Below are 23,178 nucleotides of genomic sequence, written 5' to 3' on the forward strand. Positions count from 1 at the left end.
TGGAGAAGACTCTAGAGAGTCCCTTGGACTGCAAGAAGATCAAATCAGTCAGTCCTAAGGGAAATCAACCCAGACTGTTCCCTGGAAGGTCAGATGCTGAAGCTCAAATACTTTGGCCACCAAATGAGAAGGGGGCACTCCCCGGAGAAGACCCTGATGCTGGGAAAGACAGAAGGCCAGTCTGGTGTAGTGGTTAAGTGTGCGGACTCTTATCTGGGAGGACTGGGTTTGATTCCCCACTCCTCCACTTGCACTTGCTGGAATGGCCTTGGGTCAGCCATAGCTCTCGCAGAGGTTGCCCTTGAAAGGGGAGTTTCTGAGAGCCCTCTCAGCCCCACCCACCTCACAGGGTGTCTGTTGTGTGTGCGTGTGTGTGTAGGAAGGTAGGGGCCCCATGGCCAGCTTTCCCCTCTGGTTTCCCTTCTGCTTGCAGCCCTCCCAGCCTGCACATACAGCCAGCAACTGACTTGCCTGGTGTGGCTGCTGCTGGTGGCGTTGCCACCACCTCTTCTGCCTCTCCCCCAGAGTTTTGTCAAAGGGGTTTTATGAAGGGGCATGCAGGCAACAGTGGGGGGCAGGTGCTCTAACTCTGAAATAATTTTCAAGGGGGTCCCTCAGATTTTGACTACCTAGGGCAGGGGTGTCAAAGATGTGGCCCGGGGGACAGATTAGGCCCCCAGAGAGCTCCTATCAGGCCCTGAGCAACTGCCTGTCATCTGCATCCTTCTCCTTCTCTCTTGCTTCCTTCTGCATCACAGCTTGCTTTGCAAGACTTTCTCAATTGCACAGGTGCTACAGAGCAAAACCTCTATTTTTCTCCATTGGCTGAGGCTCCTCCCTTGGGGAGGAAGTGGGGGAGGCAAAGCTGGTTTTCCCAGTTTCTCTCAATCACTCAGCAGAGCTACTGAGCCAAGCCTCTCTTCCTTCTATTGGCTGAGGTTCCTCCCCCTCCTCCCAGTCCCCTGGGGAAGGAAGGAAAGAGCCAGAGCTTCCTTTGCCCAGTTCCCTGGATCCCATGGAAAACATACAAAGAAAGCACCTTTACCAACAAGTGCTAATGTTTTAAGCATGTTTTAAGTTCTTTAAAAATATATATTTTATTGTGTTTGTCTGTGTCCTTTATAAAGTTTATATCTCTGCTACATAATCTTAAATAGGTACACACATGGCCTGGCCCAACATGGCTCAGCACAACTTGACATGGCCTGGCCCAACAAGGGCCCTCATAGAATCATAGAGTTGGAAGGGACCTCCAGGGTCATCTAGTCCAACCCCCTGCACAATGCAGGAAACTCACAAACCCCTCCCCCTAAATTCACAGGACTTTCATTGCTGTCAGATGGTCATCTAGCCTCTGTTTAAAAACTTCCGAGGAAGAAGGAGGTTTTTAACAAATGAGTTCGATGGAACTGGATGGAACTCTCTGTCTGGGGCAGTGATGCTCTGTATTCTTGGTGCTGGGGGGGGGGGGGGGTCACAGTGGGACGGCTTCTAGTGTCCTGGCCCCACTGATGGACTTCCTGATAGCACCTGGCCACTATGTGACACAGAGTGTTGGACTGTATGGGCCTTTGGCCTGCTCCAACAAAGCTTCTTATGTTCTTAAAATCCTAAAAAACACTGGCCCAGTTTTATTTTTTTTTTTTTTAATAATAATTTTTCTTGGTAGAAACACGGCAATTGCAGCAATAACATCGGTTCAGTTTTATTCCTCTGCCAAGGGGGGGGGGGGAGGTGTCCTAGTCCAAAAGCCCCCCCCCCAACCCTTTCCTTCCCCTCCCACCCATCCGCAACCCACCCAGGTGCGCCCCACCCAACCCTGCGGGGAAACTCAGCGTGGGAAAACCCCACGTCATTTTCCCACGGAAAGGGAGGGGGGGCAGGAAACAGCCCCCTCCCCACCCTCCCGCGATGCCTTTCTAGGAACCAGCTTCCTTGCCCTCTGGTTTTCAGACGGTTCCGGGGGTCGGGGGAGAGATGCCTCTCTAGCCAGGCACCATCGGGGCCCGATCTTGCAATGCAGCCGGAGATCTCTGCACGAAGCGCTGCGGGGGCGGGGGAGAAAGGGACGTGGGCGATGCAATCCCGCCCCTTAGGGTTTGCATTGGGGGGAGGGGGGGGGGAGAGGACCTCCGTTCATTCATTCGTTCGTTCATTCATTCATTCTTTCCCGTCATTCATTGGCACGCGCCGACTCCATTCATCCATTGGGAGCCCCGAACAAAGGGGGCCTCGCCTGATTTCCCGAAGCGGCAGAGAAGCCAAGGAGATTTGCAGCCGCAAAAGGTAACCGGCCTTTTCCTCTTGTGGGGGCGCCAGCGGCTCCCCTCCCCACAATCTGGTGAGCCCACCGTGCTTTTTTTGGATGGGAGGGGGCGGGGTTAAGGATGCAAGGATGGGGTGGGAATAGGGTTGCCAATCCCCAGTTGGGGGCAGGGGGATCCCCCGGTTTGGGAGGCCCGCCCCCCACTTCAGGGTTATCGGAAAGCTGGGGGAGGGGAGGGAAATGTCTGCTGGGAGAATTATTCCCTATGGAAGACTGATTTCCCTTAGGGAGAATTGATCTGCAGGTATCTGGGGCTCTGGGGGAGGGCGGCTGTTTTTTTGAGGTAGAGGCACTAAATTTGCAGCATAGCATCCGATGCCTCTCCTCAAAACACCCCCCCAAGTTTCAAAAGGATTGGACTAGGGGATCCAATTCTATGAGCTCCAAAGAAGTAGTTGTCCCTATCCTTCATTATTTCAGTGGAGGGAAGGCATTTAAAAGGTGTGCGGTCCCTTTAAGTGTGATGGCCAGAACTCCCTTTGGAGTTCAATGATGCCTGTCACAACCTTGCTCCTGGCTCCACCCCTGAAGTCCCAGATATTTCTTGAATTGGTCTTGGCAACCCTAGGTGGGAAGGACCCCTTTCTAATAGACTGAAGCGGGTGGGTGTATGGGGGTGGAGGAAGAAGATATTGGATTTATATCCCGCCCTCCACTCCGAAGAGCCTCAGAGTGGCTCACAATCTCCTTTACCTTCCTCCCCCACAACAGGCACCCTGTGAGGTGGGTGGGGCTGGAGAGGGCTCTCACAGCAGCTGCCCTTTCAAGGACAGAGGCTCAGAGCGGCCTACAATCTCCTTTTCCTTCCTCCCCCACAACAGACACCCTGTGAGGTGGGTGGGGCTGGAGAGGGCTCTCACAGCAGCTGCCCTTTCAAGGACAACCTCTGCCAGAGCTATGGCTGACCCAAGGCCATGCTAGCAGGTGCAAGTGGAGGAGTGGGGGAATCAAACCCGGTTCTCCCAGATAAGAGTCTGCACACTTAACCACTACACCAAACTGGCTCTCAAACTGGGGGAGGAAGAAGGGTTGCCAGATCCCCCCCTTTCCACAGGTGGGGGCTGGGGGTTTAGCGTTGCCAACTCCAGAATGGGGAACTGCTGGAGATTTGGGGGTTGAGCCTGGAAAGTATAGACTCCGCCCTCCGAAGCATCCATTTTCTCCAGGGGGACTAATCTCCTTAGCTTGGAAATCCGTTTGGTCCCTCTAAGCTGTGGAGTCTTGTGAACAAAAATTCTACTTGTGAGCTGCTGGCGTTAAAGTTGTGAGCTGCTTCATAAATCCGTTCGCTCTGGCGCCATTTTTTCCTCAGCTGAGACAAAAAAACATGTGAGCCGGAGGCTAAAAAACCTGTGAGCGAGCTCACACTAACTCACTAGAACTTGTTATCAGTGTTCCCTCTGAGCTGAGTTAGTGTGAGATCGCTCACAGTTTTTTAACCTCCGGCTCACACGTTTTTGTCTTCGCTCAGAAAAATGGCCCCAGAGCAAACTAATTCATGCAGTAGCTCACAACTTTAATGTGAATAGCTCACAGCTTTAATGTAAGAATGTGATATTTTGTCCCTCATGTTTGCTTGACAGGACATAGAAACCTGCCGGTTGGGGATGTCATTGCCATAAGGGAAAAACAAGCTGGAAGAAAAAGAGACACCCACCCCCCCTCCCCCCCCCCCCCCCCCAGGTTTGTTGGAAACAGACTTCAACCGCTGAGCTCGGCTCCAAATGGAAAAAACCAGATTCAGCCATCCCGAAGGAACTGAGGGAAACTTGTGTTATCCAAGCTGGGAAGGAGGAGGAAGACTGGGAAAGGAACCTGCAGAGCGTCCAGTGTGAGGATGCTGTAGCTTCTGGCGTACAGTATCAGCGCTCTGTACAGTTCCATTGCCAGGAGCCTCAGTGTATCTCAAAGGTTTATGACCACAGTCTTTGCCAGCGATGGCTGAAGCCGGAAAGACACACCAAGAAGCAGATCTTGGACCTGGTGATCCTAGAGCAGTTCCTGGCCATCCTGCCCCCAGAGATGGAGAGCTGGGTGAGGGAATGTGGGCCGGAGACCAGTTCCCAGGCAGTGGCCCTGGCAGAAGGCTTCCTCCTCAGCCAGGGAGGGTACTTGAAGCAGGAAGAGCAGGTGAGAACATTTCATCCAGGTAGTAGAAAGGGGTTGAAAGTGCATGCTGTAGATCAGAGGAACAGTTCAGTGATGCGAACTGTAGGCATTATCCCACTCAGTTGTGGCCAAACTGTGGCTCAGAAGCCACATGCGGTGCCCTGTATTCTTGGTGCTTGGTGAGGGGCAGGGGGACAAAGATGGAAGGGCATCTGCAGTTCTGTCACTTCTGGTGGATCTCCTGATGGCACCTGGGTTTTGGCCACTGTGTGACACAGACTGGATGGGCCGTTGGCCTGATCCAGCATGGCTGCTGTTATGTTCTTATGCTCTGTATTCTTGGTGCTTGGAGGGCAACAGTGGGAGGGTTTCTGGCCCCACTGGTGTGCCTCCTGATGGCACCTTGGTTTTGACCTCTTGTGTGACATAGAATGTTGGACTGGAGGAGCCATTGGCCTGATTTAACATGGCTGCTCTTATGTTCTTGTATTCTTGGTGCTTGGAGGGCAGCAGTGGGAGGGCTTCTGGCCCCACTGGTGGGCCTCCTGATGGTGCCTTGGTTTTGACCTCTGTGTGACACAGAATGTTGGACTGGAGGGGCCCCTGGCCTGATCCAACATGACTTCTGTTTTGTTCTTATTGTGGTTTGTTTGTTTTTGCCAGTTTTGCCATCTGGCTTGATTACATGATTTGTAGCTAACATACTGATCTAGTGCATTTTTAAATAAAAATTGTTGCCCAGTTTCTCCACTGCGGGTTGTGCAGAGAGCCAGTTTGGTGTAGTGGTTAAGTGCGCGGACTCTTATCTGGAGAGCCGGGTTTGATTCCCCACTCCTCCACTTGCAGCTGCTGGAATGGCCTTGGGCCAGTCATAGCTCTGGCAGAGGTTGTCCTTGAAAGGGCAGCTGCTGGGAGAGCCAGGGGTGTCTGTTGTGGGGGAGGAAGGGAAAGGAGATTGTAGGCCGCTCTGAGCCTCTGTCCTTGAAAGGGCAGCTTCTGGAGAGCTCTCAGCCCCACCACCTCACAGGGTGTCTGTTGTGTGTGTGTGGGAGGGAGAAGGTAGAGGAGATTGTGACCGCTCTGAGACTCAGAGTATAGGGCGGGATATTAAATACAATATCATCATCTTGAATTGCTATTTAGCAGCATTATTTTTAATCCAACTTGGGTAGGCAGGATGCCGACTCCCGTTTCTCTGACTGTAGGTGGCTGTGGAGCGGCAGAGTTGGGGGGAAGAGGCCCAAATTCTTTCTTTTTCTTACTTTCTCCTCCCCACTGTCTGTGTGTGGGGGGCTCTCTGCTCTTCAAGGTGCCAGGGTTCTTCACAGGAGGTGCTGCAGGGACAGAGGAGGTTCTGACAGACACTGTTCAGAGGGTGCTGATCAGAGGGATTGCATGGGCAGGAGACCAAGATGCTGCCTTAATGGGTAAGTAAGGATCAGTGGGGCATGCTTCGGCACTCTGGGGTGGGCAACGATAGCTCTCCAGATGTTTTTTGCCTACAACTTCCATCAGCCCCAGCCAGCGTGGCCAATGGCTGGGGCTGATGGGAGTTGTAGGCAAAAAAAAAACATCTGGAGCGCTACCATTGGTCACCCTCCTGTATAGTACAGTTTCCAAGAGGAAGTCCTCCCTTATCGGTTAGCTGATCTGTTGTCCTAAACAGGCAACACCCTGGATGGACTCATTTGTTATGAGGGCCTGATCTGACATAAATGAGACCTTGTTGGGCCAGGCCATGTGTGTACCTATTTATGATTACGTAGCAGAGATATAAACTTTATAAAGGACACAGACAAACACAAAGATTTTTTTTAAAAAAAAATTAAAACACCCTTAAAATATTAGCACTCGTGGTTTAAGAGTGTTTTCTCTGTATTTCTCCCGTGGGACCCAGGGAACTGCGCAAAGGAAGGTCTGGCTCTTTCCTTCCTTCCTCAGGGGACCAGGAAAGGGAGGAGCCTCAGCCAATAGAAGGAAGAGAGGCTCGGCTCAGTAGCTCTGCTATGCCTGGCAAAGCAAGCTCTCCTGGCCCCCCTTCCTCCCCAAGGGAGGAGGCTCAGCCGATGGAGAAAATAGAGGCTTTGCTCTGTAGCTCCTGTGCTATTGAGGAAGGCCTGGCTGGCAAAGCCAGCTGTGATGCAGAAGGAAGCAAGAGAGAAGGAAGCAGATGACAGCCAATTGCTCGGGAGCCTTGTAGGAGCCCTCTGGGGGCCGTATTCAGCCCCCAGGCCACTTGTTTGACATCTCTGGACTAGATGGAGAGAGCCAGTTTCGTGTGAAAGAGCCAGTTAGTGAGTGGTTAAATGCGCAGGCTCTTATCTGGGAGAACCGGGTTTGCTTCCCCATTTCTCCACATGCACCTGCTGATGTGACCTTGAGTCAGCCACAAGTTCTCTCAGGGCTGTTCTGCTCAAAAGCAGTTCTGGGAGAGCTCTTTCAGCCCCACCTGTCTCACAGGGTGTCTGTTGTGGGGACGGGAAAGGAAAAGAGATTGTAAGCCGCTCTGAGACTCCTTTGGGTAGCGAAGGGCAGGGTAGAAATCCTCTCCTCTCCTCTCCTCTCCTCTCCTCTCCTCTCCTCTCCTCTCCTCTCCTCTCCTCTCCTCTCTCTCTCTCTCTTCTCTTCTCTTCTCTTCTCTTCTCTTCTCTTCTCTTCTCTTCTCTTCTCTTCTCTTCTCTTCTCTTCTCTTCTCTTCTCTTCTCTTCTCTTCTCCTTCTCCTCTCCTCTCCTCTCCTCTCCTCTCCTCTCCTCTCCTCTCCTCTCCTCTCCTCTCCTCTCCTCTCCTCTCCTCTCCTCTCCTCTCTTCTCTCTCTCTTCTCTTCTCTTCTCTTCTCTTCTCTTCTCTTCTCTTCTCTTCTCTTCTCATGTCCATTCAACTGCTTAGGATTACGCCATAAATAACTTATAGAACCCCTGGAGGCTTTGTCCAGAATAGAATAGAATTCTTAATATAATTTTTCCTAAAACGTTTAAAATCTGTTAATAACACTTCTGGGTTTCTTCACTTGGAATGCTTTCGTTGCCAGAGGATGCAGTGACAGCCAAAGGCATAGATGGTTTTAAAAGGGGGGATTAGGTAGATTAATAGAGGACAGGTCTATCAGTGGGGACTAGAGGGAGACTCTACAGAGGCACTAATCCTTTGAATTCCAGAGCCAGGAGACAATATCAGGGGAAGGCCTTGATCTCTCTGGCCTGTTGTTGGCCTTCCAGAGGAACTGGTAGGCCACTGGGTGAGACAGGGATGTTGGACTAGATGGACTATTGGTGTGATCCAGCAGGACTCTTCTGATGTTCTTATGAAGGCCTTGGCCTCTGTGCCATGTTGTTGGCCCTCCAGAGGAACTGATTGGCCACTGTGTGAGACAGGATGCTGGTCTATATGGAACACTTGTCTGATCCAGCAGGGCTCTTCTGATGTTCTTATGACGGCCTCAGCCTCTCTGCCCTGTTCTTGGCCCTCTAGAGGAACTGCTTGGCCACTGTGTGAGACAAGATGCTGGACTAGATGGATCCAGCAGGGCTCTTCTTATGATCTTATATGATTGACACAAATTTAAAATCTGACTCTGTAAACATAGGAGGCTGCCTTGTAGCAAAGACAAATCCTAGGTCTGTGATAAATTATTTTATTCACATTGAGTTTGGCTTTAGGGAGATGAAAGCCTCATTAGCAAACTTGCTACATTAGCAAACATTAGTAAAACACTCCAGTGACGTCTGCTTTAGGAAGGAGAACTGCACTTTCCAACGTGTTGTGAGTTGGATCAAGTCCACACCTTCAGCTTTTCCAGCAATTCATCTCCTTAGGATGAGTTTCAAAATGAGGGGTACAACAGAGATCCCTAAAGAACAAGGAGGTACACCTGGAAGAAAGGCATTTCTGGTGTATGGACATCCCAGGCAGTTTAGGATTCTTCCCTTGTTTAAAGGTATACCCCACAAAGCTTTCTTTGGGTTGCATCTTAGATGGACGCCAGAATGGTCTATCCTGGGAGAAGGGCCTTTTTTGTAATTGCCCCAAAGCTACAGAGTCCCTTTTGTCTCTTGCCTTATTCAGGAAATTATCATAGGCTTTCCTGTTCTACCTGTCTTTTTGTTTAGCGATTACTTTTTGCTTTTACAAGTTTTATTAAGTTTTACAGGGAAAATTGGGGAAGTGGGGAAAGGATCAGGGATAGGGTACAGAATGTAAAAGAGTAGATTACAGTTATTACTACATTAAAAAACAAACAAAAGAAAAGGTATAGTTCATTATACCTGCAAGTATTCAAAATTAGTACATAGATATTACCTTTAAATTCTATAAACGTTTTATGACCTTTTGATATTATTGTAAAATCCTACTGTTTTACAAAACATTTAATGGCAAATTCCAAAGTCTTATCTATTATGTCTATCATCATACAAAACCAAATCCGTGTATCTTTAATCTACCAAAAAAAAACCCCAAAAGAAAATAAGAGCAAAAAATTAGATTCTGGTCTTCAGTACAAGCGTATTAACCAAGAGGTTTCAGTATAGAGCAACAGCGACTGCATTACTTTAGCTATTACTTTTACATCTCTTCTGGGTTTTGATTGGTATCACCTTCAAGCTGTTAACCTGTTGTGTAAACTGATGTGAATGACAGGATTTAAAAAAAAAAATAGAAAGCAAAGAAGAATTTAAATAGCGCCAGGCAGCTAAGAGGACAAACAAACTTTTCATCTCTCATGTTTTCCTCAGAGGACCGAAGGATCCACGCAATTTGTCCTGGGCCTCAGGAGATGATTACCGAGCAGCGGAATAAGGTAGGAGAGAAATTACAGTTAAAATGGGTGGGGTCACAGCCTGGATGACTCTGTCCCTTGCAGATGTTGCTGGACCTGAAAAAAAAAAGTCTCTTTCTTGGTCCTGACTTTCATCAGACTTGGTTGCTGTGAATCAGGGCTTTTTTTTTTTAGTAGGAGCGCCTTTGCATATTAGGCCACACACCCCTGATGTAGCCAATCCTCCAAGACCTTACAGGGCTCTTAGTACAAGGCCTACTGTAAGCTCCAGAAGGATGGGCTACATCAGGGGGTGTGGCCTAATCAGGGGTGGAATTTTAGCAGGAGCTCTTTTGCATATTAGGCCACACACCCCTGATGTAGCCAATCCTCCAAGAGCTTACAGGGCTCTTAGTACAAGGCCTACTGTAAGCTCCAGAAGGATGGGCTACATCAGTGGGTGTGGCTTAATCAGGAGTGGAATTCTAGCAGGAGCTCTTTTGCATATTAGGCCACACACCCCTGGTGTAGCCAATCCCCCAAGAGCTTACAGGGATCTTAGTACAAGGCCTACTGTAAGTTCCATAAGGATGGGCTACATCAGGGGGTGTGGACTAATCAGGGGTGGAATTCTAGCAGAGCTCTTTTGCATATTAGGCCACACACCCCTGATGTAGCCAATCCTCCAAGAGCTTACAGGGCTTTTAGTACAGGGCCTCTTGGAGGATTGGCTACATCAGGGGTGTGTGGCCTAATATGTAGAGGAGTTCCAGCTACAACAAAAAGCCCTGCTGGGAACACTGTGAGAACCCCCTGATGTGGCTTTGGTCCTGTATGAGGAATTCCAGACAGTTCTCATAAATTGGGAGAGGTAGTGAATACAGCAGAAGACAGAATTCAGAGAGACCGAATGATCTTGATAGGCTGGAAGACTGGACTAAAACCAAACAAAATGCATTTCGACAGAGATAGATGCAAAGTTCTGCACTGAGGTAGAAAAAAGCAAATGCATAATTACAAGGTGGGAGAGAATTGTCTTGGTAGCAGCACATGTGAAAACGATCTCGAGGTCGTACTATACCTTTAGCGGCCATAGGCTTGCCAATCCCCAGGTCCCAGTGGGGGTTCTTCCGCTTTCCCAGGCTCCTTCCCACCCCCAGTCAGCTGGCCGGTGGGGGGAAGCCCCGTCCCCCAGAGGACCATTTGCCTTTCCCCCTCTGGAGGCTTCAGTCTCCAATTGAAAGGCTTCCTCTTGGGATGGTGTGTCTGTGTTACTTTGAAGAAGTTGGCAGCAACTCGTGAGTAGAGATGCCAATCCCTCGCTTCAGAGTCGCCAGAAACGGGGTGGGGGTGGGGGGAGGGAAACGTCTGCTGAGCACTTCATTATTCCCTATGTGGAGATCAATTCTCATAGGGTATAATGGGAAATTGATTTGGAGGTTTCGGGGGCTCTGGGGGAGCTGTTGTTTGAGGTAGAGGCACCAAATTTTCAGTATAGTATCTAGTGCCTCTCCCCAAAGTACCCCCCCCCCCCAAGTTTTAAAACAATTGGACCAGGGGATCCAATTCTATGAGCCCCAAAAGAAGGTGCCCCTATCCTTCATTGTTTCCTATGGAAGGAAAGCATTTAAAAAGGTGTGCTTTCCCTTTAAATGTGATGGCCAGCACTTCCTTGGAGTTCAATTATGCTTGTCACACCCTTGTTCCTGGCTCTGCCCCCAGTGTCTCCTGGCTGCACCCCCAAAGTCCCCAGGTATTTCTTGAATTGGACTTGACAACCCTAGTGTGGCCTAATATGCAAAGGAGTTCCTGCTACAAAGAAAGCCTAGGGATGGAGAAGTTTTCTGTTTTTCTTACAATACAAGAACTTGTGGGCTTGCAATGAAATTAATGAGCAGTAGGCTTAGAACAGATAAAAGGAAAGACTTCACCCGAAGAGTCATTAACATATGGCAGGGGTGGCCAATGGTAGCTCTCCAGATGTTTTTTGCCTACAATTCCCATCAACTCCAGCCATTGGCCATGCTGGCTGGGACTGAGGGGAGTTGTAGGCAAAAAAAACATCTGGAGAGCTACCGTTGGCCACCCCTGACATATGGAATTCATTGCTGCAGGAAGTGGTGGGGGCTACAAGCATAGACAGCTTTAATAGGAGATTGGACAAGCATATGGAGCAGAGGTCCATCAGTGGCTATTAGCCAATGGGAATAGATGGAATATTAGGGCTTTTTTTTTTGTAGCATGAACTCCTTAGCCTATTAGGCCACGCACCCCTGATGTAGCCAATCCTCCAAGAGCTTACAGGGCTCTTCTTACAGGGCTCACTGTAAGCTCCAGGAGGATTGGCTACATTAGGGGGATGTGGCCTAATAGGCAAAGGAGTTCCTGCTACAAAAAAAAGCCCTGTGGAATACTATGTCTGGGGCAGTGATGCTCTGCCTTCTTAGTGCTTGGGGGACAACAATGGGAGGGCTTCTGAGTTCTGGCTCCACTGGTGGACCTCCTAATGGCACCTGGGCTTTAGCCACTGTGTGACCCAGAGCGTTGGGCTGGATGGGCCTCTGGCCTGGTCCATCACGGCTTCTCTTTATGTACTGGCAAGAACATGAATTAGCTTTGCGATGCAGCAACTAAGCAGGCAAGCGCGATTCTGGGCTGCCTCAGCAGAAATGTAGTATGCAGAACATGTGAGGTGGTTCTGTCGCTTTACTGCAGTCTGGTTAGACCTCACTTGGAGTACTGTGTTTCAGTTTTTAGTGCCAAAGTTTTAAAAGGATGTTGATAAGCTTCAGGACTTTTTTTTTTAGCAGGAACTCCTTTGCATATTAGGCCACACCCCCTTGATGTAGCCAATCCTCCAAGAGCTTACAGGGCTCTTAATACGGGGCCTACTGTAAATTCCAGGAGGATTGGCTACATCAGGGGGTGTGGCCTAATCAGGGGTGGAATTCTAGCAGGAGCTCTTTTGCATATTAGGCCACACACCCCTGATGTAGCCAATCCTCCTGGAATTTACAGTAGGCCCCGTACTAAGAGCCCTGTAAGCTCTTGGAGGATTGGCTACATCAAGGGGGTGCGGCCTAATATGCAAAGGAGCTCCTGCTACAAAAAAAGCCCTGATAAACTGTAACATGTCCAGAGGAGAGCGGCAAAGATAATGAGGGGTCTGGAGACCAAGGCCTGTGAGGAAGGGCTGAAGGAGCTGAGTATGTTTAGCCAGGAGAGGAGTCGGTTGAGAGGTGTTAAGATAGACATCTTCAAGTATCTGAAGGGCTGCCATATAGAAGATGGAGTGTAGTTGTTTTCTGTTGCCCCAGAAAGTCGGAGCAGAACCAGTGGACTGAAATTAAGAGAGTTTCCAGCTAAATATTAGGAAGAACTTCTTGACGGTTTGAGTGGTTTCTCAGTGGAACAGGCTTCTTCATAGATGGTAGGCTCTCCTCCTTTGGAAGTTTTTAAGCACAGGCTAGATGTCAGCCAGGGGTGGGATTCTAGCAGGAGCTCCTTTGCAGGAGCTCCACACACCCCTGATGTAGCCAATCCTCCAAGGTTCGTTTTTGTAAGCTCTTGGAGGATTGGCTACATCAGGGGTGTGTGGCCCAATATGCAAAGGAGCTCCTGCTAGAATTCCATCTCTGAGGACAGCAATACTGATGCTATGAATTTAATCAGATTCTGAGAGGAAGGGCAGGAAAGGCTGAACCAGTGCTTAGAATCATAGAAAAATAGAGTTGGTAAGGATCTCCAGGGTCATCTAGTCCAACCCCCTGTACAGTGCAGGAAATTCACAAATACCTCCCCCAAAATTCACAGGATCAGCATTGCTATCTGTCAGCCTCTGTTTAAAAACTCCATGGAAGGAGAGCCCACCACCTCCCGGGGAAGCCTGTGTCAGGTCTGGGTTTATCTTCAATAATGGCAGCTCTCCATAGTTCAGGATTAGCATTTATTGTAAGGCAGGATAGGTGACACTGGACAAGTCCTAGGTTCGAAACTGGTATACAGGTTCAGGTAGGTTAGATATATACTATCATAGCGGCTGTTACGTGTGCACCATTTTTGGTTCAGGCACGGGATAAATTCAAAAGCGACTCGTTATAACGTCAAGCATTCTCACACTACAAAGCATTCTGTGAAACATCAAGAGATAGCAATGACCTTGAGTACCAGGCTTTCTCAAGAAGCATATAACTTTTGGTTTCCAGTAGACAAAACTAAGCATACATTTCTTAGGCATACTGAAAACATGAAAACAATGGCAAGGGATCTTGACGGCCTGTTCCTCTGAGGAACGAACCTCTCTGTCAGGAAGTCGAGCCGGAAACTCTTCTGATTTAATTTCAACCCATTGGTTCTGGTCCTCCTGATTGTTTCTTACTTGCCCAAAGTAATGCTGATCGTCACTCTGGGAAGAGGAACGAATTTTCCTCCAGGCCAGATTGGCCAGGGAACCTAGAGGGTTTTTACCTCCCTCAGGGCCTGATCGGGGGGGGGGGGGGCAGAGGGGGGGTGGCTGCCCCGGACGCCGCTGGAGCGGGGGCACCAAATTGGATATGGAGTCAATTCTATTCAATGGGCCATAAGGTAGAATGGGCCCATAAGGGGGCACCATTTTTTTATTTTGACCCCCTCCCCCCCAAAAAAAATGTAGATCCGGTCCCCTCTGAGAGGGGGAGTGGTGGGTGAGGGGAAGGTAGCTTTGAAGATCTTTCTGGATTGTAAAAGAAGAAGAAGACTGCAGATTTATACCCCACCTTTCTCTCTGAATCAGAGACTCAGAGCAGCTTACAGTCTCCTGTATCTTCTCCCCCCACAACTGACTCCCTGTGAGGTGGGTGGGGCTAAGACGGCTTTCACAGCAGCTGCCCTTTCAAGGACAACTTCTACAAGAACTATGGCTGACCCAAAGCATTCCAGCAGCTGCAAGTGGAGGAGTGGGGAATCAAACCCGGTTCTCCCAGATAAGAGTCCAAGCACTTCACCATGACACCAAATTGGCTCTCCTTAGGATGTTCCGTTTTTCTCTTTCAGGGCCTGGTGACATTAGAGGAGGTGTCTGTCTGCTTCACCCAGGAGGAGTGGGCTCTGTTGGATCCGGGTCAAAGGGCTTTGCATACAGAAGTCATGATGGAGAACTGCCGGAATCTGGCCTCTCTTGGTATGGTTCTCTCTTCTCTTTTGGAGGGCAGGTGCTGGGGGCAGGAATGGCTTCAGAGCTTGTCTGTCTGCTGTGAAACAATTCAGGAGATCTGAGGCTGGCCTGTTTATCCTGTCCTTAAAATCTTTTGGCTGCAACTCCAGATCCTATGAAATGCTGTATCCCAAATATCAAAGTCACAACTGCTATAAATTTGTTTGCAGTTATGGCTGTGCATGGATACACACCACCTTCATTCTTCCTGTGTTTCAATGCCTCTCTTCTGGGTTGGCAGGCTGTCTATTTGCAGATCCCTTTTTCTCTCTCAGGATAAAAGGGGGCAGTATTCAGAACATAAGAGAAGCCCTGTTGGATCAGGTCAATGGCCTATCCAGTCCAACACTCTGTGTCACAGAAGAACATAAGAGAAGCCATGTTGGATCAGGCCAATGGCCCATCCAGTCCAACACTTTGTGTCACAGAAGAACATAAGAGAAGCCACGTTGGATCAGGCCAATGGTCCATCCAGTCCAACACCCTGTGTCACAGAAGAACATAAGAGAAGCCATGTTGGATCAGGCCAATGGCCCATCCAGCCCAACACTCTGTGTCACATAAGAACATAAGAGAAGCCATGTTGGATCAGGCCAATGGCCCATCCAGTCCAACACCCTGTGTCACATAAGAACATAAGAGAAACCATGTTGGATCAGGCCAGTGGCCCATCCAGTCCAACACTCTGTGTCACATAAGAACACAAGAGAAACCATGTAGGATCAGGCCAATGGTCCATCCAGTCCAACACTCTGTGTCACACAGTGGCCAAAAAACCAAGCGCCATCTGGAGGTCCATCAGTGGAGCCAGGACACTAGAAGCACTCCCGCTGTTTTCCCTCCCAAGCACCAGGAATACATAGCATCACTTCCCCTGAAAGAGTTCCATCAATATGCTGTGGCTAATAGCCACTGATGGACCTCTACTCCAATTTTTTTTTATTCAATCCCCTCTTGAAGCTGTCAGTGCTTGTGGTTGCCACCACCTCCTGTGGTACTGCCACAATTATCTAGGGACGGATTATAGATATGATTTGGATGGCCCAGGCTAGTCTGATCTTGTCAGATCACAGAAACACGATGGGACAAAAAAAAAATTCCCAATTTGTAGGCTGACAGGGGATAAACTTGCTGAGACTGGAGGGGAAAACACCTTGGGGTCATAGTTAACAACTCCATGAAAGTGTCAACCCAGTGTGCTGCAGGAGTGAAAAAGACGAACTCTGTGTTAGAGATTATTAAGAAAGGGACTGAGAATAAAATAGCAAGTAGAAGAAGAAGAAGAAGATATTGGATTTATATCCTGCCCTCCACTCTGAAGAGTCTCAGAGCAGCTCACAATCTCCTTTACCTTCCTTCCCCACAACAGACACCCTGTGAGGTGTGTGTGGCTGGAGAGGGCTCTCACAGCAGCTGTCCTTTCAAGGACAGAGTTTCAGAGCGGCCTACAATCTCCTTTCTCTTCCTCCCCCACAACAGACACCCTGTAGGGTGGGTGGGGCTGAGAGGGCTCTCACAGCAGCTGCCCTTTCAAGGACAGTTCTGCCAGAGCTATGGCTGACCCAAGGCCATTCCAGCAGCTGCAAGTGGAGGAGTGGGGAATCAAACCCGGTTCTCCCAGATAAGAGTCCACACACTTAACCACTGGTGTAGTGCCCTCGTATAAAAGTATGATGTTGTCTCATTCAGAATACTGTGTACAGTTCTGGTCACCGTATCTCAAAAAGGACATTTCAGAGCTAGAAAAAGTACAGAGCAGGGCATCCAAGATGATGAAGGGGTTGGAGCACCTTCCCTGTTACAGAAGTCTGTAGAGTCTGGGACTTTTCAGTTTATAAAAGAGATGACTAGTGGGGGGGGGACACAATAGATGTTTATAAAATTATGTATGGGGTGAAGAAAGTTGACAAAGAGAATTTTTTCTCCCTCTTTCAAAATGCTAAAACTTGAGGGCATTCTGTGAAACTAATGGGCACAAAAGTTCCGGACAAACAAAAGGAAATACTGCTTTACACAGAAAGGGATTAAAATGTAGAATCTGCTGCCAGAGGTTGTAGCGATGGCCATAGGAATGAACAGCTTCCAAAAGGAATTAAATAGATTCATGAGGGACAAATCTATCAATGGCTACTAGCCACAGTAACCGAGGAGAACCTCCACATCCAGAGGCACTAATCCTCTGAATCCCAGAGCCAGGAGACCACATTAGGGAGAGTCCTTGGCCTCAGATCCCTGTTGTTGGACCTCCAGAGGAATTGGCCATTGTTTGAGACATGATGCTGGACTAGATTGGTCTGACCCATCAGGGCTGTTCTTATGAAGGCCTCAGCCCCTATGCCCTGTCGCTGACCCTCCAAATGAAGAAGAAGATATTGGATTTATATCCCACCCTATACTCTGAATCTCAGAGTCTCAGAGTGGTCACAATTTGCTCTACCTGAGAGAGCTTTCACAGTGGCTGCCCTTTCAAGGACAACTCCTGTGAAAGCTATGGCTGACCCAAGACCATTCCAGCAGGTTCAAGTGGAGGAGTGGGGAATCAAACCCAGTTCTCCCAGATAAGAGTCCGCACACTTCACCAGTACACCAAACTGGCTCTCAAACTGTAACTTATTGGTCGTTTTTTTTGGTGGTGGGGGGGGGGGCCTCTAAGGCAACTTGTTGGCCATTGTGTGAAACAGAATGCAGAACTTGATGAATCACTGGCTTTTCCTTTGTTCTTATTTTCTTAAAGTTGAACTTCTGATTCTCAAATCTGACCTCGCATCGTGGCTGGAAGAGGGGGAAGATCCATTTGTCCAGGGACTTGAAGAAGGAGAGAGAGCATCAGGTAACTGTTTAGTGGTTGAGATGGGAACCTACACCTGGTTGGTTACCACACGATGCAGCACCTTTGCTGGAGGCTAAGCAGGTTTGGGTGTGTCCAGTGCCTGGATGATCCGTTCCCTTCTGTCACAATTGCTTGAGCTCTACAATGGCGGAAGAGTGAGGTACAAATGTTACCATAGAAATCTGGCATGTCAGACTGGGAGTTCTTCTGGTAGACACTGATTCCATCCAGGCCTCATTTTGGGTAGAAAAGGGCAACTAGAATGATTAAAGGGCTGGAATATTTTCCCTATGAAGAAAGGTTTAAACGCTTGGGGCTCTTTAGCTTGGAGAAACATCAACTGCGGGGTGACATGATAGAGGTTTACCGGATTATGCATGGGATGGAGAAGGTAGAGAAAGAAGAACTTTTCTCCCTTTCTCACAATACAAGAACTCATGGACACTCAGTGAAATTGCTGAGTAGTCGGGTTAGAACGGATAAAAGGAAGTACTTCTTCACCCAAAGGGTGATTAACACGTGGAATTCACTGCCACACGAGGTGGCGGCGGCTGCCAGCATACACAGCTTCAAGAGAGGATTGGATAAACATAAGGAGCAGAGGTCCATCAGTGGCTGTTAGCCACAGCATATTGATGGAACTCTCTGCCTGGGGCAGTGATGCTTTGTATTCTTGGTGCTTGGTGGGGACAACAGTGGGAGGGCTTCTGGTGTCCTGGCCCCACTGGTGGGCCTCCTGATGGCACCTGTTTTTTTGGCCACTGTGTGACACAGAGTGTTGGGCTGGATGGGCCATTGGTCTAATCCAACATGGCTTATGTTCTTATGGGCAGAAACTCACAGGGGCAGAGCTCTGGAACCTCTAAATTTTATTGTGCTCTTTCTTTCTTACCCCCCCCCCACCCATCCCAAAAAAATACTTGCTTCTGGGCTCCATTGTTCAACCCCCCAGTGAGAATTTTGCTGAACGCTAAGATTTGACAAACCTTCTAATATTTTCCCCCACAGAAAAAGGGAAAATAACCAAAACCTATCAAGGAGACAGATGGAAATCTTCCTCATACTGCTGTGGCCACATAGGAGAAAGAAATCTAAAAAGTATGATGGGAGTAAGGTTTTATTAGGATGGTTATAATTCCAGAAGTATTTTCAGGTAGATGCTGATAGAATTGAGTACATCTTCCATTGATGTCAGGGTGTGTGTGGCATATGCACATGAGTTGTGCTAATGAGCTCCAGCACCTCTTTTTCTACGAAACAACCCCTGATTCCATCTAAATGTCATCCGCCTGAGAGATTTGTCAGTGGAAGAGAGATTGGGTGGCTCTGTTAGGCCACGGAAAGTCATAATAGGGAACTGGATTGTTGGTGTCCCAAATGTAAGGTTTTCTGCAAAATATGAGGCCTTACTTGGACATAATACTATATGAATAAATATCCTTAAATAAATTGCATATTAGGCCACACACCCCTGATGTAGCCAATCCTCCAAGAGTTTACAAGGCTCTTTTTTGTAAGCTCTTGGAGGATTGGCTACATTGGGGTGTGTGGCCTAATATGCAAATGAGCTCTTGCTAGAATTCCACCCCTGCTTACACACAAGGTCCAAACCAACCAATAGTGAGGTTACAGTTCACACTATTTCCTTCTTGGCTCTTCCTAGACTTACTACAGACAGCACAACACTGCTAATTAATGCCACTCAGCGAAGGTTATGACATTTCCAAAGTACCAGGTTTAATCCCTGGCATCATCGCTTAAAGATTAGATCGTAGGTCATGTGAAAGACTTTGACTTGAGACTTTGGTGAGAGCTGCTGCTGGTCTGAGTAGACAATACTGACTTTGATGGATCCGTGGTCTAATTCAGTATAAGGCAGCTTCATGTGGAAGTCATGGTTGGATTTCCGCTCCCTCATTAAGATTTTTTTCCCCTGTTTTTCTGGAAAGCCAGTTTGGTGTAGTGGTTAAGTGTGCGGACTCTCATCTGGGAGAACCAGGTTTGATTCCCCCACTTGCAGCTGCTGGAATGGTCTTGGGTCAGCCATAGCTCTTGCAGAAGTTGTCCTTGAAAGGACAGCTGCTGAGAGCCCTCTCAGCCCCACCCACTTCACAGGGTGTCTGTTGGGGGGGAGGAGATAGAAGAGATTTTAAACCTCTCTGAGACTCATTCAGAGAGAAGGACGGGGTATAAATCCTCCTCTTCCTCCTTCCTCTTCTCTTCTTCCCCTTCCTCCTCCTCTTCTTCTTCCAGGGCCCAGTGTCCCTTGAAGACGTGGCCATGTATTTCACCAAAAAGGAATGGATCCTGGGGTATAAATCCTCCTCTTCCTTCTTCCTTCTCCTCCTCCTTCCTCCTCCTCCTTCTTCCTCCTCCTCCTCCTTCTTCTCTGGAGATAACTCGTTAATTCCCTGCATCATTTCCTCCCTCACAAGGTTTCTATTTTCCTTTCTACAGGGCAGGATATCAAGAATAGGAGGGGAGAGCAGAGAAGAGAAATTGAAATAAGCCCAGCATGGAGGAAAGACTCCATTGCTCCTGAAAGAGTCAACTTCCCAGAAATTTTAAATGAAGAACTCCCTCAGTGTGAAAATCTCTTGCCTGCCATCGATCATCTGAGCACCTATCAAAACATCTATTATGATGAGAAGATATGGTTAGACCATAGAGAAAGCTTCAGTCAGCACCCTAGACTTCCTTCATGTCATCTGATGTCCTCTGAGGAGAAGCTACAGAGATGTTCCAAATACAGAAGGAGCTTCAGGAAGACGAGCCCGTCCATTAATCAGCAGAGAGGGCAGCGAATGCACCTCATTTCTCCTCACAAAGGGACGAAACCGTATAAATGCTTTGAATGCGGAAAGGGCTTCACTCACAGCTTAAGCCTCAGTAACCACCAGAGAACCCACACCGGGGCAAAACCGTATCAGTGCTCCGAGTGCGGAAGGTGCTTCAGTCAAAGTTCCCACCTTTTGAGACACCGGAAGTTGCACATTGGTCTGAAGCCATACAAGTGCTTAGGATGTGGGAAGAGTTTCGGTCGGAAATCGCACCTTTTGAGGCATGAAAAACTGCACGTGGGGCTGAAGCCATATATATGCTCAGAATGCGGGGAAGGCTTCTGGAGGAGCTCCCATCTTACGCGACACCACAAGTTGCATATAGGACTCAAGCCCTATCCGTGCTCGGTGTGTGGAAAGTGCTTCAGCCGGAGCTCTAGCTGCGCTTCCCATCAGAGGATCCACACTGGGGAGAAACCCTACAAATGCTCAGACTGCGGGAAGAGCTTTGCTCAGAGCAGCTACCTTTCCAGACACCGAAAACTGCATGTAGGGCTGAAACCGTATAAATGCTCAGAGTGTGGGAAAAGCTTCAGCCGCAGCTCACACCTTACCGTGCATCAAAGAACCCACACCGGGGAGAAGCCGTATGAATGCTCCATATGTGGGAAGAGCTTCAGTCATAACTCGGGCCTCGCTTGCCATGAAAGAATTCACACCGGGGAGAAACCGTATCAGTGCTCAGAGTGTGGGAGGCACTTCCGTGAGTACTCAAACCTCGCTTCCCATCAAAGAGTACACACGGGAGAGAAGCCGTATGAGTGCTTAGAGTGTGGGAAATGCTTCACTCAGAATACAAGCCTGACTTGCCATCAGAGAATCCACACAAGGGAGAAACCCTACGTATGCTCAGACTGCGGAAAGAGCTTCAATCACAAAGGAAATCTTGTTAACCATCAAAGGCTGCACACGGGGGAGAAACCATACAAATGCTCAGAATGCGGAAGGAGCTTCAGCCAGAAGGGAAGTCTTATTGGTCACCAAAGAATCCATACTGGAGAGAAACCATATCAGTGCTCTGAGTGCGGGAAAAGCTTCAGGCTTGGCTCAAGCTTCACTTCCCACCAAAGAGTCCACACTGCAGAAAAACCATATAAATGCTCAGTGTGTGAAAAAAGCTTCAGCCAGTGCTCACACCTTGCTAGGCATAAAAAACTGCACACAGGACTGAAGCCATACACTTGTTTGGTGTGTGGAAAGGGCTTCATTGAGAGATCAAGGTGTGCTTCCCATCAAAAAGTGCATGCAAAAGAGAAACTGTGCTAATGCTCAAGATTGCAGAAAGCGTTTCCTTTGTGCTACATAGAGAATCCATGCAAGGGAAGTGACCATTTAAATGCCCAAAAAATGTGGGAAGACTTCAGTCAGAATGCTGACTGTGGAGAAATCCTGTTGGAGCTCAGAGGGTGGAAAGCGCTTCTGCCAGACTACAAGCCTTGATCTCATAAGAGAATTTGCAGAAACGGAACCAGTAGAAATGCTTGTGACATGGGAAGAGTTCCCAGAAGAAGCAGTCAATTTTTTTTCCCATCAAAGAAGGCGTTCAGATGGAAGGAGCCTGCGGTACACAGGAAAACTTATGCACCGCTGAAGGCTGCACACTGGGACAAAATGTTCTGAAGTCTTAAGTGTATGGAAATAATTTCTGTCGGAACTCAAGCCTTACTTGCCTCAAAGCATGAACATAGGGGCAAAACTACATTAAATCACAGAATCATAGAGTTGGAAGGGACCTCCAGGGCCATCTAGTCCAACCCCCTGCACAATGCAGGAAACTCACAAACACCTCCCCCTAAATTCATAGGATCCTCATTGCTGTCAGCCTTTGTTTAAAAACCTCCATCTAGCTTCTGTAAGAACCTCCAAGGAAGAAGAGCCCAATTTCATAGAATCCTAGAGTTGGAAGGGACCTCCAGGGTCATCTAGTCCAGCTCCCTGCACAATGCAGGAAACTCACAACCCCCTCCCCCTCAGTTCACAGGATCTTCATTGCTGTCAGATGGCCGTCTAGCCTCTGTTGAAAAACCAAGGAAGGAGGGCCCACTTTCATAGAATCATAGAGTTGGAAGGGACCTCCGGGGTCATCTAGTCCAACCCCCTGCACAATGCAGGAAACTCACAACCCCCTCCCCCTCAGTTCACAGGATCTTCATTGCTGTCAGATGGCCGTCTAGCCTCTGTTGAAAAACCAAGGAAGGAGGGCCCACTTTCATAGAATCATAGAGTTGGAAGGGACCTCCGGGGTCATCTAGTCCAACACCCCCTGCACAATGCAGGAAACTCACAAATCCCTGGCCACCACGGTTCAATTTCTGTATACAATTTGCATAAATGCTATGGCTTTTTCATTGGCTTTTGCCCTTTTAAAACATTTGATGCTTTCAGATTGATGCAGGTTATCCTTTAAGTCTCCTTTTGGCAAAAGGGCATCGTACCAAATGCCAAAAAGAAATGAACAGGGGTGTGGAAAGAATGTCCATGTTGGCACACTTCTTAAAGATCGTGATCAGCAAGGAGACAAAATGCAAATTCCACTGGGGTTAGAATCTCTCTGGCGTTTTCGATGGGACACCATCCCTGTCAGGCACCAATATGCGTAGTTATTCTTCCCTCTCTCTGGAAAACTGAAACCTGACCACGAGGTGGCAGAGTTCTGTGGGATCCCATGGTTTCTACTGACTGAGATTAGTCTAGATGTCTTAGTTTTAGTAACAATTATGAGGAATATGTGTGCCATCCAGCTCAAATGTGTAATTTAACTGTGACTGTGTTGTCTACTGGATTGTATACAAGTCACAACAAAATGCTCCGTGTTGAGACCCACAAGCAGTTCCCAGTTTAGATTAGATCAGGGGTGGCCAAACTGCAGCTCAGGAGCCACATGTGGCGCTTTCACACATATTGTGTGGCTCTCGTAGCCCCCACTGCTCTGCCAGCTGGCTTGGAAAAGGCATCTGTCTCGTTAAATTACTTCGCCAAGACAAGGACAGAGGCTCAGAGTGGCCTACCATCTCCTTTCCCTTCCTCCCCCACAACAGACACCCTGTGAGGTGGGTGGGGCTGGAGAGGGCTCTCACAGCAGATGCCCATTCAAGGACAGAGGCTCATAGTGGCCTACAATCTCCTTT

The 23,178-nt window shown here is 48.5% G+C and overlaps 1 protein-coding gene across 1 annotated transcript in view; it reads left to right on the forward strand.

The window, feature by feature from the left end:
• Nucleotides 1-21,391, forward strand: part of LOC132571744 (zinc finger protein 345-like) — a 25,078-nt gene extending 3,687 nt beyond the window's left edge. Inside the window, exons 2-7 of the mRNA XM_060238538.1 lie at nucleotides 4,010-4,456; nucleotides 5,745-5,862; nucleotides 9,167-9,231; nucleotides 14,221-14,347; nucleotides 17,115-17,210; nucleotides 19,668-21,391. Coding sequence (XP_060094521.1) covers nucleotides 4,010-4,456; nucleotides 5,745-5,862; nucleotides 9,167-9,231; nucleotides 14,221-14,347; nucleotides 17,115-17,210; nucleotides 19,668-21,316 — 2,502 coding nt within the window. The 3' untranslated portion in view covers nucleotides 21,317-21,391. The remainder of the gene's footprint in view (nucleotides 1-4,009; nucleotides 4,457-5,744; nucleotides 5,863-9,166; nucleotides 9,232-14,220; nucleotides 14,348-17,114; nucleotides 17,211-19,667) is intronic.
• Nucleotides 21,392-23,178: the final 1,787 nt, after the last annotated feature.

This window comes from Heteronotia binoei, chromosome 5, assembly GCF_032191835.1.
Source record: "Heteronotia binoei isolate CCM8104 ecotype False Entrance Well chromosome 5, APGP_CSIRO_Hbin_v1, whole genome shotgun sequence".
Classification (NCBI taxonomy): Eukaryota; Metazoa; Chordata; class Lepidosauria; order Squamata; family Gekkonidae; genus Heteronotia; species Heteronotia binoei.